This window comes from Thermobia domestica, chromosome 6 (assembly GCF_964235325.1).
Source record: "Thermobia domestica chromosome 6, izTheDome1.hap1.1, whole genome shotgun sequence".
Classification (NCBI taxonomy): Eukaryota; Metazoa; Arthropoda; class Insecta; order Zygentoma; family Lepismatidae; genus Thermobia; species Thermobia domestica.
The window spans coordinates 93,705,083-93,724,151 of NC_137459.1; the positions used below are offsets into that span (position 1 = coordinate 93,705,083).

The 19,069-nt window shown below is 34.5% G+C and overlaps 2 protein-coding genes across 2 annotated transcripts in view; one reads left to right on the plus strand and one right to left on the minus strand.

The window, feature by feature from the left end:
* Window positions 1-6,651, minus strand: part of LOC145688094 (protein SET-like) — a 48,287-nt gene extending 41,636 nt beyond the window's left edge. The window contains exon 1 of the mRNA XM_081761828.1: window positions 6,251-6,651. Coding sequence (XP_081617954.1) covers window positions 6,251-6,520 — 270 coding nt within the window. The 5' untranslated portion in view covers window positions 6,521-6,651. The remainder of the gene's footprint in view (window positions 1-6,250) is intronic.
* An 18-nt stretch (window positions 6,652-6,669) lies between these two features.
* Window positions 6,670-19,069, plus strand: part of LOC145688093 (uncharacterized) — a 76,059-nt gene continuing 63,659 nt past the window's right edge. The window contains exon 1 of the mRNA XM_081761827.1: window positions 6,670-7,304. Within this exon, the coding sequence (XP_081617953.1) occupies window positions 6,773-7,304 (532 nt within the window). The 5' untranslated portion in view covers window positions 6,670-6,772. The remainder of the gene's footprint in view (window positions 7,305-19,069) is intronic.

Below are 19,069 nucleotides of genomic sequence, written 5' to 3' on the forward strand. Positions count from 1 at the left end.
CATACATTCAAATGCCTGAAAATAACCTAAATATAAGACGAGATAATTATAATAAAAAAGGGAATTCTAGGTTTACCGGTAACGTAGCTGAACCTAACTCTCAAGTCAGTGCTGTTTTCAAAAGCAATACATACAACCAAAATCACTTAAAACAGTGCTAGTAGATTTCGTAGTAGTTCTAACCAGATAGGTAGTAGAAATTTTTCCAATAAGAGACAGACAAGAAATGAATTCAATTCTTCTCATAGTTCCACAAAAAGTGTTCAGTTCAATGTAATTAATTAATGTGACATGAACTAACGTCTGCTGGCGCGGGATAAATTGAAACCGCATCAGCAGCTGAAATTCAAAGTTATGAAATTACGAATGTTGACTGCTGATTAATTTAGTACAATAATTTTCTTTTTATGTCATTTTAATATGATATTAAATATTATTTGTTTCTTTCAATTATCGTTATAATTTATTGTGATTCTTAATTTGTGACATGATAATACGAAGCTTATTTCCCAACTTTTTGTTAGTTGCGCCCCAACAAAAGAACCAGGTGGAAAAAATCGTGATTCGTTAAAAAAAATTATTTTTGTTGATTTTTAAAATTTAAATCGACATTTTTTATTTAAATCAAATCTTTCTCGTCGTACAATACAAGTCGCGAACTGAAGAAAAAACATTACTAATTAGTATTAAATGCTAATTATGCCATTCAAATGAAAGTATTGGAGTTCAATTTTAAATTAATCCCCAATCGTTAACCTATTTCAATCTCAAAGAATGTTCCTTGAGGATTTAGAAAAAGCACAGCAACGTTTATTAACATAACACTTCCTTTCTCACAAAAGTTACTGATATTTGGGAGGGGCATATTTAAAAAAAAAAAAAATCGGAGCTAGCTTAAGACACGAAAAAAATACATCAATTTCGCCTAAAATTATAAAATCTAAAAAAAAAAAAAAAAAAAAAAAAATAACTTTCGCAGGGGGGATCAGGCTCTTCTAAATACGTCCCTATGTACACACAAACGTACACAAAAGAATTTTTGTCTTAACTATCCACGGTGGTTTCGCCGTTGGAATAGTTAACGATTTAAAAACCGTGTTACGAAGAGAAAAAAAGCAAGATTCCCCTGTTACTCGTTCAAAACGTGATTTTCCCTAATCATCTTCTGCATGACACTCGTTTTCATACTGTGCTGTACATACATTTGAGTCTCATTGTATTATAATTATTATCTTCCATGATCGAAATGACAGAACAGAAACGGGATTTTACTTATCTCCACTTACCGTAGTTAATTCATATCGGTATTTGATTTAAATCAACGATTCTTATTTAAAAAATCAAATGATTTAAATTAATCAACCCTGAAGCTACATTATTTAAAAAAAGGAGAAAATTCAATCAAGAACATAATTAAATAACGAAATGAGCAGTGGTGGCTCAATGGTAGTGTTCATCTCTGGTCCGTGAGGGCCCTGGTGTGATCCGAGTTCGCGCCAAGTGACCTTTGTGGTGGACAAACACCGTGTGCGTGGGCTTTCTCGGGGTTCTTCCATTTCCTCCCAGTGTCTTCATTCCACGATTCTATTCATTTTTCATCACCGTCTCCTTTATCCTAGCCGGCGTAACGGTGGGACATACAAGATTTCATTTAAAAAAAAAAAATGAAATGTAAAATTTTGAATTTGCCTATTCTTCGACGATAAATAAAATTAATTAATTATTAAATGAAATACGATATGGAAATAAGAAAAGAATATAATATAACATATTAATAAATTGTAATTTTACTGCATGAGGGCAGTTCAGAAAAAAAGATAATCAATGTATAAGTTATGTAAGTCATGTTACGGTCCAGGATTCTTCCCTAGATTGTGGATAACTTACTAAGTCCCGTAGTTCGGGAGCTATCATACAACGATAACATGCGTATTTGTACTGTATATTTTATTTAATATTCAGGGACAAAACGTCATTTCAACTGGCACTAGCAACATAAATGAAGAAAAAATGATATATGTCATGAATAATCTTGTTTTGAAAATGTTCTTTTTCGGTCGTTAGATGTAAGAATGTTTGTTTATTGTTTGTCAAGACAGTGCTCTGGTTGCTAAGGCGATAGTCCTTCGTTACCAGGTTTTTGTTTATGAGAAATCAATATGTAATAGAAGAGGGTATCCATTAGTATAGACGTGTATTGTACCCATTTGAAACTGAACAATTATTATCTGAAATATAGTATTCCACGTCTGTGAATTAAGCGTATAATCCTTTAAGTATTTATGGGGTACAAGATTTAAGATTTCAACAATTCAAACTGTAGTGATAAATATAATAGTCATATAGGGGAACTTAGCCCCTTTTACCAACTTATCCTTGACTGGTTTAACCGCATTTATTGGGGATGACTGGGATACCCGAAAGAAAATACGCACTACGTTTTATGGAACTCAAATAATTTTTATGTAGTTCCTACTAGAGAATGGTTTTCTACATGTAAACATTTACAATATGAGGCTGGGATTTTATTCTCTTATTCTTGATGAACCCTTGCAACATCAACCAATAAAGCTATTTTAGAGTTGAGTTGAGTTGATTTTAGTTTAGCGCCCCTTTCAGCAGCGAGGCTATTTGAGACGTGGACCTATTGATTAACGTGGAATCCGAACCCCATGAGCTCCCGCCGGGAAAGGTTATTTTAGAAGACGGCAGGGAAGCTTATACCACGTATCATTAAAATCGAGTCAGTTCAGATGAACGGACAGAGAGACAAACGTTGGTTGAGTCAAATGGTAGAACCACGCTTCGATCGTTTCAATTATCTTTATACTGAGTTATAATATTTCTATATTCTATATTTTTATGAATGAAAGAATAATCTAAAACACCCTTCCTTTTGGCCTACAATCATACTGGTTGCTTTATGTTAGCAAAATACTAAAATAAATAAATAAATAAATAAAATAAAAATAACAGAATTTAAACGAGATCTAAAACTGTAATACTAGCTGCATCTGATAGTTATTCCTTCGACGAAGAAAAACCGTGTATTTAATGAAGATTCGAACATGGATACACTGACTGGTGGCTAAGAAGGATGCCCAATTCGTGAACATTCATGTGCTGCACTCCAGCGATAAGTTTATATTTGTATTCTGTGAAATTTAACATATACCAAATTCTCTGTTTTCCCTGTTTGTTACACTATTTGTTTTACGTGTTGCGTAAACTGCATTTGCAAAAGGAATATATGTTGTTGCTTTACCAAGATTCAGTCCAAAAATTTTAGTAAAGTCAATTAAATGATTAAGTGAGCTTATTTTCTCATACTTTCCATTGCTATAAGTGGCAAAAGATACTATCCCTCGAAAAACACACATCTCTTATTATGAAAGATAACACTCCTTTTCAACTATTCCTTATGAGAGGAGTTACATTCCTGGAAGCAGATGCACTTGCGAGTCTGCATGCGAACACAGCCCACGAAAACGACAAAACAAAAACAAACCAACCAACCTGTGCAAGGCAGCCACTGAAACCAGGAAGCGTACCTAACCCAGGTAAGGGCAGAGGGAAGTAAGTTACCCAGCGAGACAACGCTACCATAGGCAGCAGCCGCGCCAACGACGGTGGGTGTAGACGTAAAAGAAGATAGTGACAAATAGAAAGTTTTATACTTCTTTTGTCACATAAATGTACGTTCGCATATAACAAGAAATTGCTACGCATCCTGAACCCAAATAAGTACAACATATAACGCATAAGCAATTGAGATTTATGAATGCACAATGTATTTTGAACCTGGAGGTTTTGCCACCCTAGTTAGCACCTATTAAAGAAAATTTAAACAACTAAAGCCACTGTAAAATCCGTTGGTTCTGAACATTTTCCAGGTGTGGTTAAATGCCGAAGAATATGTCCAGAAATACGTAAAATATAAAGGATAGACGTGGTGAATTTGCTATGTTTCGTAAAGTTCACACAAACTAAACAAGCTTAATGTGTTATTTTGAAATGAAATAATTAGTTCCCTGTATTGAAAGATGGCTTTTCCATGTGACGGATAGGATATTTTGATAATAAATTTCGTAACAACGTACGTTTGTGAGAAGTAAGAGTTATTAGGCCGTACCTTTTGTAGAGTGGCACGGACTATAAAAATTGAGCAGAAAAAGAGGTAAACGTAGGAACACCTTATAAATAACGAAATGGATAAACAGTTACATATTTAAATGTGAATATCGTTGTGATTGTGTGAATATATTCTAAAAACAACTAATGTTTTTATTTTAGCAACATCCTCGTTTACATATACACCCACCATCGCCCACTCCCGTTATCACCAGCTTCGCCTTACCCTGACTCGGTTAGATAGGATAAACGCTTTGCAGTGGCCACTTACCACAGGTTGGTTGGCAAGTCTTTCCTTTACGCAATACATCTACTTCAATTCAGTGATTTGATTCTTTCAGTTCAGTTCGTTCCTGTCTTTTGAACGATGCTGTTCCATTCGCTACGTCAGTGTGATTTTCTACCAGGGACTAGAGAGGATACATTTTTTTTTCTGTCAGCTTGTTATCTTGCAGTAAAAGTTAGTCAGGCAGTGTGTGATCAGAGTGATATGTGGCACGCAGTTCAATGTCGTACTTGAGATTTGAAGAATACTTTTAATGGCTACTGTTTTATTCGATTTTGTGATACTGAAATTAACTGTAGTCGTTGGTCCGGCGGTGTGTGATGAGAGGGAAATGTGGCAAGCAGTTCAATCCCGTGTTTTGAGATTTGAAAAATATTTTTAATGAGTAGTTATATTTGTTGAGCTATTTTCTTAGGAATGTTTAAGTTTAGATGCATAGCTCCGAAAGCATAATTTTGCAGTTTCCTTATTACGCATGAAAAAAAAAAAAAAATAATAATAATAAATGTAACCAGGCCAGCATTAGTTAGGAGTATGTAATATTTACGAGACATGTAGCTGCATTTTATCCTTTTTAGGTATGCAGTTAAGTTTTCAATACACTTTTAATTCTTACATAGAGTAATAGCTAGTGATGGGGTTTCCCTAAAGTGAATAAACTCTCACGTATTATTTCACTTGCTTCTGTACAAGAATTCCAATATAATGTTAGTCTGTTTCTGTGAATCTTGTTCTAGAACTTGCTAGAGTCAGAGAGTTCGGTGGTACATGGGGCAGTATTTTTATTTATTTTAAACACTGAACATTTCAAATATTAATTAATTTAAGACTGGAAATTAGAACAGTAACATTCTTCGTTACTTCAAAAAACCATGTTTAAAATAATTAGTGAAAGACTAACTGCAGAACCACCATGATTCCTAACCCAATTTAGTTCCCTCGAAACATTAAAGAAACGGCTGCGAGAAATTAGTTCCTTGGAAACGGAATCACTGAACGAATTGAAAATGAACTGCCTAAATAAAAATTCACCGATTGGCTTGTATTTCTTTTACACTATACCTTTTAAGGAATAGTCCGGGCGCAGTATTTATTCGTAAAACAGTAAAATCTTACTTAAAGTGAATATGCGCCGAGGAATGAAACTCCTTTCTTGAGACACGCTTTCTAAGATGGTGACAGTGAACTTTCTGATGAATGACAAAATTTTAACATTGTTAAGTTTGAACATGTTAGACCTACTCTGCAGTACAAAGGCTAGAAGACACTTTTCAACGTATGTATATCTGAAGAATCCCCTCCACCCAAACACATACCGAACAGTTACAAATGGGATGACGAAGTGTGCACGGAATATTATCTGTGTGCAAGGGAAATTTGAAATTCAGAAAAAAATAAAACAATTTAGCTACGTCTAACAAACAGCAATCAGGACAACACAAAGTAATTAGAATATTCCCCAGAATGTAATTCATTTATAATTCTTTGAAGGATATCAACACTATTAAAAGTATCACTACCAAAACCACTTTAGTTTACAACACTCACACGCACATGTAGCGGTGGCGGGAAAGCTACATGAACGATTGTCATTTGTTTAGTTGCTACTTCCCTTTCGTAGAGCATTATATCCTACTCAATTATCAGCAAGCATGCAACATTACATTAAATGTTTTTCAATTTCTGCACTTTATTCGACTAAGAACACACTGTCATGTCAAATAAACAGATAAAGCATCAAAATACACAAAAAGAGAACATGGCGGACTACCTGTGACAATCTCACTAACTTAGATGTTATACTTTAGAGTATAGTTAACAATAAAAGGATACGGCAGTGATCCAAAAATTCGGTATCCTTTTGATAATGTTATTTCGCTTTTCGAAATATGGTTTTCTGAGTTTGTTGTATTTCTGTTCCACTTTCAATATTTCTTCACTTGCCTTTTCATTCAACGCATCGATTTCGTTTTGACATGCGTCAATTTCTTCAAGAGCTTTTTGAGTTTCTGCATCGTAATCTCGTCCGTCTTCATTTTCTCCAGAACCAGAGGGTCCTTCTGCTTTCTTTACCTTTTTCGGAGTTACGCCACTGGACGACATTGCGAAATTATAAAAAAATTCACACTACTAATATGTTGTACACACTACACTTTTCAAACCGAACCTAGCTGAGAGACTCTCTCTATTTCCAGTCGGGTTACATGACAACAACTTACGTGCTCTGTTATTTGTCACCGCAATCTGAGAGTGACGAATCACGGAAGAACGCGGCTTACTTTCAACCAACAACAACGCTTGTTTCACGACGTTCTTCCGCAGTTCTTCATCCGGGTATTGCAAACAAAATTCAACATGGCATCCGAGAATATGAAGAGTTCTGCGTCAAGTGAACAGCATGATGTAAATGCCGATAATTTGAATGATAGCGAAGATTTTACGGAAGGATGGAAAGTTTCAAAGACACCATCGATGTTAGGCATTTCTAAAAAGGTTTTAGAAAAGCGTGATTTGAATAGTTACCGAAATTTTCCAGGTTTACTAGCGACCGCGTCTTCGTCTACTTCTACCTTCGTAGGAAATCGTGCCAGCCAGATTGAAAATAATGAATTAAATATGGATTGTGTAGATAGTGCTGTGCCGGATGATCAACAAACAGCAGACAGTGGAAAAAGAAAGAGACTTCTTCATGATTACCGGAAACTTTCAAGTTCAGGGTACTTAGATGACACGATGGGTAGAACATACTCGTCGAGCAGTTCGAACGAAAGTGATTCGTTTACAACAGCAAAAATTGGCAATAACAATCAACAGTTCAATGAATCGTCTTGTGATAATTGTTGTACCAAGACTTCTGCTCTTAATGAAAGTGAGGGCAAGTGTGTTGGTAAGTCTGTCCGTGTTATTTTAGTGTTAATTAGAATTAGTACACATTGAACAAATTGGCGCTGAATTGTAATGCGTAATTGCATTTGATACCCCTGCTGAGAATGTATTGATAAGTATAGTAATGGTTAATGTTTTCCCTTTAAATTAATTATAGTTAGTGGATTGTTTTGTATGAGTTGTAATTTACAAACAAGTGTCTTGGAATATGTTGTGACATCAAGAGTGCCATACCAATGTAGTGATGAGATTGATTACATTAGCATTCACAACTGTACAAGTTACTAGGAAGGAAATATGTACAAATCTACTTGATTTTTTTTTTTTCGTACATTATGGAATGTTATTACTGTGTGATAACATTCATAATTAAGTTCCATGACTCAACCTGTAAACAATGGTAACATGTTTATGCTTCCGTTTGCTCTAAAACCTGTAATTATTAGGAAACGAACAAAGGTCTATGTCCGTTTTCTTATTTAAATGCTAGTACGACATAGAAACCAATTATCAACGTGTATACATAGCAGTGGGAAGTGTCAAATATGCTTTTTCTGTAAATAAGTTTTAAGGTACAGAAAGCTTAAGAACGGTGATTTGCATGCTAGTTTTGCCATAGCAAGATTACTTGGAATGTTTAAATACGATTCAGTATTCACTACTTCCCTATGTGTTGTGCATAGTCACCAAGTAACACTTTAAAATTTATAGAGTAATATAAAAGCATCTTACGCTATTTACAAATAACAGTATTGCACTGAAAACTTGGAATTAAGTGCTCCAGAGTAGATCCACGGATACGAAAACTAATCGAAACTAAACTAACCTACCTTACCCTAAGCCTTAAGATGTTGAACCTATTATTCTGCACAGACCAAAACTTGAGATAAAGCTTAAATGAACCACAATTATGCAGTATCTTATTCCAGTGCAAAGTGTCAATGTTGCAAGTTATAACTTGCTTTACGAAGAAACGACCATGCATTTTACTTCATTTTGTCGTTTTTAATTGAATATGGTATATAAAGACGTTTTCCTCATTACCGTTAGAGTTTTGGAACCTTAAAAGCTTCGTCTCCTTTCCTCGTAAATCACAACACCTTACTTAAATGATGCAAACAATCAACCCATCGGGACAACCTTTTCGTCAATGTGTCGTGTTCTTTAATGTCTTTTTACATCCAAACCTGGGTTAACTTTACAACGCCCGCTCCAGCAGGTATACTCACTCACAAACGAGAAATTACACACTAATAATTTTATGAAAATGGATCAAAACTTACTTAACCTTAATCTAACTCGTTCCTAACCCCTACCCTACTTATTTATATCTTACTCTACTCTACTATACTTTTTTAAAAGGGCCCTACTTATCGATGCGCAGCTGGAGCGTGTCTTGTAAAGTTTACCCCCAAAACTTTCTGAAGCTACTTTAAAAGGTAAATAAATAAAAACAGATGAAGTTCGTATCCCTGTAAAATAAATAAAATTTCAGCCGTTTATCTGAATATTGAGACACTGATGATTTAAATATATTTCTGAAAGAAAATCTTCAAAGTTAAAAGTAGAAAGGAACGAAATAATAATAATAATAAAAAAAGGAACTAACTATTTCCAAGTACAATGTTAAAAGTTGTAAAACGGTAAGGAAGTAATCCTTTCTACTTCCATTTGTCTCCTTCCAAAAATGCAATTACCTACTGCAACGCATGCACATTACGAATGAAACTACACATAACCTACATCAAAAAAATAACACGGTATTGTAACATACACATTAAGAAAAATCACGTGCTAATTGTATTCCGTGACCGAGTAGCTCACACAACTACAACAGACACAACACGTCATACACCACCATACAACAGCATTACAGCACCAAGCAATCGCATTGCTTCAAGCCATGAATTATCACAGAATTGTGCTAACAGCACATTTTCAACTAAGACAAAACACGCCATCTCGAAGTACGTGTTGTCTTGAGATCAAAACAATATATGTAGACTGACGGAAATAATACAAATCAATGAATAAACACAAAACTAACCTTTATATTGAATTTCTTTTAATGTGTACAGGTTGACTAAAGGCAAACTAGTAAAATGTTACTCTCGTGAAGTGTGAATTCACAGAACAACAAAACATCCCCACGAAATGCGAGGAGCAAGTGAAACACTAGACCTTGATGACAGTATAAACAAGACTTGGCATAAAGTAAGTAAAGCGCTTTCAAAACTAGAAGCAAATTGACAGCTCAAAAACACGTGCAGATTTGTTTTGAAGAAAGGAATCTACTTCACATTTTTATTGCGGTCACTCAGCGACGGTCGAATCATAAACGTCACTTGAACAACAGTGAGTGGAAGGTTTTCTGCCGCTGGTAAACAAGTGTTTTCACAAGGAAAGAAGCTATTTTAGTCTTTCGTTTCTTTATGCGTGGAGTGACTAAAACACACGCACACACACACAAACCCCCTCCTTCCTAACATGCACAAACTGGGACGACAAACATATATTTTCATCCATCCATACAAACCAATATTTAGAGATTTTCCGTTTCGTTAAAACTCACAGGACAGTTCCAGCTGATGACTCACAAGGATGCACACGAAGAGGCAACATCGTACCACGTGCTTCTCCAAACGTCAATTTGTTACTAATTTTGAAAACACTATAGTTTAGATATTGAAGGGGGAGGCAAGCCCCCTGTCCCCCAATAGGATAAAGAGAAGATTTGATAGAGTAAGTAATTTAGATATTGAAGTGAGTCAAGCCCATTTTTCCCCATCACATACTAAATGACAGTAGTATTACTATTATACTAAGTATTTAACTACGTTTAACTATTTTAAAATAACTACGAAACAGGGTTGGCAAAAACCATGGTTTTTATTGAAAAAAAAAAAAAAAAACATGTTTCCTTTTTGTTTAAATAATTTGCTCTATATATTTATATCACATATGGACAGAAATAAGTTTGTTTCGCCTTGATATTATTATGCAACAACTGGGTTATGATGGAAGGGCTCACATAAGCTTAAAGCGAAATCCAAACTGCTTCTCGGCTTACATACGAGAGAAATTGTTCTCCATTTGAACTAGAAACCGGGACTAATTGGCCATTAATGCGATACGTCTGCCGACTCACACACGAAGGACTGATAAAAATACGTTGTATTCATCCTTACATACTTGTTAATATAATTATCAAGAGTCATTTCAGAAGGACAAAAGATAAACAGGTGCACAAGTGAAACCATTATACATAATTACATATGGACAAATTCAAAATACTGCAGAGACAGAAGAACTAATTTAGTCCAAGTTAGAACATTACGACTTTTATTAATCCAAGTTAAAGAAATACACCGACTTAATTTGCATATCACTAAGAAAAATGAATAAAGATAAGAATTATTTGAGTCCACTTTGGCTCTGACCCATTTACACATAAATAGTTACCAAAGATACTTCTGATTTCAATAAATGCCTCTCGTTGGGTTTGTACGACCCCCCAAAAAAGTACTCCATTTCGATGTATTTTATCAATAGTAAACATTATTAAAATGAATCAATATTTAGAATGTTTATTTGATTGCAATTGCATAACAATAACAAACTATTAAAAAAATCACAAAAGAATCATTCATAAAATTAGAAAAAAAAAAGTTGCTTTTGTAGTATAATCTCTTTGGGGAATTTAGGTCTGAATATAAAACGAATAATATAGGGAATGAAACGTGGTAACCCACAAATGTGTGTTCATCAATATTTTGCGAACACTTTTACGAACATTTTTTGTTTTTGGTTTAAACATGTTTTTTAACCAGCTGGTTTAAACCAGCCAAACGTGCTACGAAACATTTACGTCACCGAACTACTTTCATAAGAATCTACCTCAGAATACCAACTAACGAACCAGACCCATAAATACAAAAAGTCGCAAGATTTTTCAAAGCTCACTTCGATCTAATACGGATGAGGGCATGACCTTCTTGTATCTTGTTAAATTTTCTAAGTTGTAAAGCTAAGAACATATTTTCCTCTTCTTCTGTGCACTTGTTTAATTTTCACAGCCTAAACAAAAATGACTGAACAAAAGTTCACACACAGACGCAGCAGCAATACAGAGCAGGACGTTTAGGTGCGGCCGTTTGGGCGCAAAGCAGTCCACGATGAACTGCTTCGGCATGGTTGTTCGTTCTTAACTGGTCATTCAGAACTCTGTCATACTGCCATACAGATTCCATATCATTGGAAATGATGCTGTTCTTCTTTTGCCGCCCAATCATATCGTTCCTTTACGTTAGATATATTATAAAGGACAAAAAGTTGTTTTGGAGTGTCACAGACTGCCTACAGTAAATGATATTTGGCTTATTCTTCCTATTTCAATGTATAGCTAGTGCCTGTAAGTGCCTATTTTTTATGAAATCTGAAATAACTTTTTATTAATACAATAGAGTGTCAACTATTCGGCCTAATGGGCAGATCAAATAAAATGAAATGAAATGAAATCTTTGAGTTTTACGTCCCACGCTTATGCCGGTTAAGCTAAAGGAGACGGTGATGATGAGTAATGAATGAAATGGTGGAATGAAGAAAGTGGAAGGAAACAGGACAACCCCGAGAAAACCCACGCACACGGTGTTTGTCCACCACAAAGTTCACTTGGCGGGGGCTGGAATCAAACCCGGGACCCCAAGCACCAGAGGTGAACGCTCTACCACTGAGCCACCGCGGCGCAGATCAAATAACAAAAAAGCATTCAATAAATACTTCCTGAATCACCCATAACATTAAAAATGCCATTTTTATTCCAAAAACAGCTCGTATTCGTTCATCTTCATCTGTTGGTACAGGCCACTACTTAATAAACATTTCTTATGTTTTGTACCACGCATTGTAATAATTTATTATAGAAAATGAAAATATGTACAATATTGTACAGACTTAAAGATGAATTTTAAAATGTCTGACTCAAAAAATCAAGTACACAGTGCAGTATGAATATATAGTCACATCTTTAAAATAACTAAACATTAACAAAAACGTACATCTTTTTTTACACAAATTACGTGTCTTTGTTACATATGTCTCATTTTATTAAAAGGAAAAGAAAAGTCACTAGTTTGCTATGGTTTCTTCCCATTTCTATTTAACTGGTAGAGACAAGTTGTGCATGATATGCAGAAACTTTCCTGTTTGCAAAATTATTTGCGGTCGTTTTTCGAAATTTCCAGTGTTTAAACATCCAGCAGGGCTTATAGCGAGTCACTTTTTTAACTAAAAGTTACTTTTTGTGGGAGGTAAAGTGACTCTTTCGTGTGATTTATGTTTTGCATTGGCAGTTTCCTAAGAAAAATATAAAAATAAATGTAAAAAGGCAGAAACTTGTTACTCATTACTCTTCTGAAATCTTCAGTACTTGCTGCCACATGCGAAACAGTCAGCTTTATTCTCAGTTCAGCTTTTATTGTTTCTAAAGCGCAGTGGATGGTTGGTGGATGCTTAAGCTCCCAAGGTGGGGTTGATGAGAACCCTTCTGTGTCTATTCTTTCTTCTGTCATAATAGTCTTTTAGTTTTCTCTCGTAATAGTTAACGCTCCGCTCAACGTTGTGTGTGTGTGTGTTTGTGTGGTTCATCATGTTCGTCTTGTGTTATGCTTCTTGTATGTACTTATTAAGAGTAGGTGATAAATTGGAATATTTCATCGCTTTGAGAAGTCTCAATAATAAGTTAAATATAATGTCTGGGATGAAGAAATTCAGAGATAGGTCAGAACTGGTTCCACTTACTCAGAAGCTTCTTTTATCTGCTAAGTCTGCTTATCGTAACTACAAAGCCTAATTAGAAAACCTAAGAAAGAAGGAAGCTCAAAAAGAAGAAAAGATAAAACAGAACAACAAACAGAGAGAGAGGTAATGATGAAGTTGACAAAAGTTAAAAGGGTCATGATGAGATCTTGGTCACTTTTTCGTCACTTTTTCGTGTGGTTTTGGTCACTTCTCAACTATTTACAAGAGGCCAGACCACTATGAGTCCTGCATCCAGGCTCTAGTTATGAAATGCATTACAACATATGTAGGTAGGTATAACCTATAATATAGTAGGTGAACCTATTTGAAGAAAAGGTTTTGCGCCCAAACAGCTGCATCCAAATGTCTGCGCCGAAACGGCTGCGCCCAAATCCCATGGACCCGCAGCAATAATGCCTTCATAACATGTCATCTTCATCGACTGCCATGCATCCGGCCATATATATATATAAGCTCCCACACTGAATTTGATGACATTTCAATGCCACTTATGTTACTATGTCACAGAACACCAAACATACATGGGAAATAGTTATGACTACACATGCTATTGAACCAGAAATAGAGGGGTATTTATTTCAAGACTTGTAGATAGTAACAAACTGTTTTTGATGTTGGTTTTAAATCAAAATTTGAAAGCGGAGGGAGGGACAACTTCACACCCTTATCAGATGCCAATGTATTGTTGTTGATGCATTAATATAATTTTTAATACGTTCGTACAACAGCCTTATTTTTATCGTTCTGTTCACACATATATGCTCCTTGGTAATAAAAATTAAAATGAAAAATTACTCGCATTTTACACAGCTAGGTGAACTGTAGAAGGCAGGAAGCTAGGAAGAAGTAACTTAGATGTATACCGATGCTTCACTCTTCAGTTTACATGCTTCTATACAAGCTCTTTTTCAGTTGGTTGAACAGGAGACATGGATGTGTCACTTAACGTGGGATCCAAATCATACGAGCTGTCATCGGGAATCAGACCCGGCGAAAGACGCTTACTCTTAAGCATATAGCCATGAGAGAGATTATACACTATTTTGTGTAGGGATGGCTTGGGTTTATAACATCTAAGTTACTGCTTTAAAGAAAAAAACGTCGGATACACTGTGACAGCATTTTTCCACGTAAATGCAACACTGACGACCCCCCGCGCCATTTGTATGTTAATTACTTCATTGCATGTATTAATTTACTTGAAAGTATAGGAACTACGTTACATATTATTTTAGCTAAAAATCGAATTCGCATGGTAAAATCTTACTGCTCCTTTCGCATTCCTGACTGATTAATTTTTTGTTTAACAGTGTTTAATTATGGCCAAACCTTTCATCTTGTTGTGCATCTCATAAGGCATATAGAGTTCACACACAAAAATACACTCTCTAAGAGTACAGATTTTATATACAACAGTAAACTTAGCAAGCTAGAAAGAAAATAATAAATAAAAGGTATGGATCTCGTTCCCCCTTCTTATATTTCCTGGGCGTGAAATTGTGGTGGGAACGGAATATACTGTGAGGATTGATCTTTATGCACTCACCAATCACGCAGCACTCAAGTCCTGGTCGTGGTTTGGAGTTCACGTTAATAGCTGGTTCTGGTTGCTGCATAAGAACGAAAAGCGCAAAACTTCAAACCTTAAAGTCATTTTTAAAAAGAATTAAATCGGACCATTTGCAGTTATTACTACGGTGTAACATTTATTAATGAAATATAGGCAAAATTATAATAGGTGTTTTCGAAAACTAAGTTAGAAGAAAACTTACCCGAAGTAGACACTGCTTCTTTCCATGAGAAATAATTTATGTAACACATGGGGAAGTTAATGAAGTATTCAGTTAGGAATTGATTTGTTACAATGTATACATTGATATTTTTGCAGATTTGCGAATAAGGTACCACTCTACAATGGACTATCAATTTAGCCACTTCTTTCATTAATTCCAAGTATTGTGTCATTACTATTGTGTCTTCGTAAATACACTACTCTCTCTGCTAATCCCGTTGTTAAAACTATTTTCTTCTGTGTCGTTGTCGCGAAACAGCATTATGACTCCACACCAACAACATATGAGATTTTAAATGACCAACTTGTTTCAGAAACTTCTACACTGGCTAAAGAGTTCAATATTTGGTATTCTGCACTCTTCACTCTACTGTACAGATCAGTGGCGTACCATATGAACTTGGGTGCGTGAACTTAATCTTTATAACATTATGTGTGCGCCAAAGCGCGTCCTTGTGTTCAATTTGAGTTGCCGTTTATGACATCTTTGATTAAATCCGTGCTGTGCAAAATGTGTATTTTATTGCAATTCCAATATCACGTGAACAAAGTACAACGACTCACCAAAGGTAGTCATCAACCTGGTTCGGTTAATAATATAAGTAGATCTTGAGTGGTAGTATTTGTTTACACATTAAAATATCTTCCGTGATTACATTTACTAGTATTCTCACCTTTTATATTGAAATTACAAAACGATGATACGTTTTAAACAATTTTATTCGTTGATTCTCTTTGAACGAATATGTACATAGACTGTATTGCAATCGTACATGTTTTTTAGGTATCTATCAACAACAACATAGCAACTAATTATACAATAATGTATATATCTTATATATTTTGAAAACATTCTTCTTTTGTTATTTTTAAATTAACATTATATCTGGTATAGTGCTTATGTAGAAGCACTTTCTGCCCAAAAATACAAGTAATTATCAATTTATACAAAGTATCTCGTTGTATAAAATGTCGCCCGACGATGGGACTGAATATAAAAGTTACAAGGGAGCTTGGTTTTTATATTTAAGAACCACTGGTCCGTTTATAATAACAATATTCCATTAATTATGTCCTATACATTTTGATCGACCCTCGCATATATATAACATTATTTATTTTCATTCATATAAATATATTTATAATAAATCTTTCATTTCATTATCATTTATCCTTTATTACATTAATATATATATTTTATTATTAAAACGTCGTCGCTTATTTATATAATTAACGAAGGGTACGAATTCAAAATAGTAAGAAGCAATTACATTTTAAAACATGAGTCACCATGATCAAGGGCGCATTATATAGTAACTACTTTAGATGATATTCTACAGTATGCATTGTATCAATTAAGCGTCAGAATATAGAAGAATCTTATTCAAGTAACATATAAGATGGTGCATGAAGACAGTCGTCGAATAATTAGCTTAATAGAATAACATAATCTTTGACAATTAAGTTTCAACACAAATCAAATATACTATAAATAACCTTTGCTTTTAATGAATCGAACTATAATTCTTCATATTAACGAGAAAGAATTAAAATCATTTGAAAATTATCATTTGTTGAAACAAATGTGATAAAATATTTATGAGTCCATTAACTAATCCTATCAAGTATAGTGCTTGTATATCGAAGTCATAAGAATTGTTTTCATTATTGATATTAACACATAAACTTAAAAATAAATGTTCACAAGAATCTATAGCTGGTATGGGTTTAACCCTTACTTCATTAACTAGAGTCAGTTTAAATTTGTACTAGCATATGATTCTAATAAAGTACATTGTACTGCACAATCATGATTAGGTTCCGTACTATTTTGTACATGTATTGCGTCGTGATTCTGATTTTGATACGAAGTGCCATCTCTTGAACAACGATTATGTCTATACATAGGATTTGTAGCATTTCTAGAGTTTCGCCATGTATTTCGATTGTTTTTGTGTCTACTTCGGTTGAGTGATCTGACATAATTATTGTCATGATTGGTTAGGTTAGGTTGATTCCCAACATAGCTTTGCCTATTTTGCTCGTTCTGATTGCTTGAATTTACTCGATTTAAGTTTTGTTCCGTATCGTTCACACTACGGATATTTAGATTTCGAACAGGTACAAAATAATCTGAATTGTTTTTAATTTTATCTACTCCCGCTTGATGATTCGGTGGGAGTAATAAATGAGGGATTAGTTTCATATATTGCGATCTATCTATACACATTATATTGCACTCGTCCTGAAATTTTTCTAGGAAAGAAGTAGCATTTTCGTTACATTTACCAATGCATTTACTCATAACACGTATTTCACTCATATTTACGCTTAACTTTACCTTCCTTTTATCATTCCGTGTTCTTGTTGAGTGACCATTCCTATCTACGGCATGATGTGTAGATCCACCGTCTCTTTTCCGCTCAATTGTATTCTTCGGATGGATTTCTTCCAAAATAATGTCCTCATCAGATACGGGTGAAGGCGAGGTCATCTCTTGTGAACAAGGAACTTCCACACAATCATTAACCATGTTGTTATGACATGCATAATCTTTAATCAGCAACGTCTTAATTTCTTCATACTGTCGGCTGGATTCCTTGGATTTCTGCTGTATCATCTGCTTTAATTCCTGCTTCATGGCTTCCATATCGTCTTTTAGGCTTTGTTCATGCCGCTGTAAAGCTAGTATGATTCTGTCTTCTAATGTCATTTCTGGTGCTACACTTCGTTCACCGTTATCACTATCACTGGTTCCTTTCTCCATTGCCTCACCGTTCATTTTTCTTGTGATTATTCTACCACTTCTAAGTCTTGTCAAGTTTGTAGTCATTAACCTTATTACAGAAGTAAATTCACCCTTACTTTACTTCGGGATATGAATTTACAAGAATCCCGGGTGAGGTAAACCAAAATTTTTACAACGACTCACCAAAGGTAGTCATCAACCTGGTTCGGCTAATAATATAAGTAGATCTTGAGTGGTAGTATTTGTTTACACATTAAAATATCTTCCGTGATTACATTTACTAGTATTCTCACCTTTTATATTGAAATTACAAAACGATGATACGTTTTAAACAATTTTATTCGTTGATTCTCTTTGAACGAATATGTACATAGACTGTATTGCAATCGTACATGTTTTTTAGGTATCTATCAACAACAACATAGCAACTAATTATACAATAATGTATATATCTTATATATTTTGAAAACATTCTTCTTTTGTTATTTTTAAATTAACATTATATCTGGTATAGTGCTTATGTAGAAGCACTTTCTGCCCAAAAATACAAGTAATTATCAATTTATACAAAGTATCTCGTTGTAAAAGACATACAATATATTGCAAACAAATAATTAAAAAAGTAAAGGTGCGCTCAGTAATCGGCTTTTTCGCTGATACAGCGTTCTTCTATGCAAAAAATGGCACTATTGGATACAGGCACTCCTCATTTTAAAAACAAACGCACACGCTACATACTACTCGGCAGTGATCAGCGGTGTCAGGTTACTTAGAGGGATGGAAATATCGACAAAGAAAATTCCTTCATAGGTTGGAGACGAGCGACACCCCAATACCGTCCGTCACATCCTTTGCGAGGAAAAAAGAAAGGAAGGAAGGAATATAGTCTAAATGAAAGATCTCTAATCTTCCAACTTTGATACGACAATACTACCATCTATTCTCATAAGTTTCGTAAAAACTAAAAACTATGTCCCCTGCGAGTGAAAAATTACTTCCATGTTGCTGAAATGATCGGCGAAGTTCGCGAAGATTTGTTTTCCAATATTAATGTGTAAATGTAATGTTTCATGCTCCATAGTTTGGTTCCTTGTTTCACTAAACTACACTTCAGTGCATGTTTTCTTTATTTTTACCCATATTAACTACCACTGTAGAGAGCAGTGCGTTCATTTTTACTTTAATCAATCAGTGCCTTAGATTTCGCTAGATATATATATATAAAAGAAGTTGAAGAAGGGTAGTAATTTCCAAATTTGCAATAAATATCAGGGCTTTTTTTCGTAGGAATTTTCGAAATAAGTTTAAATTTAAAGTCACAACTTTCAATTTTTGTATAGTATTTTACACAGCAATGGAAATTACTTATTTATTGAAAAGTAAAAAAGAGGAAGTATAACGACAA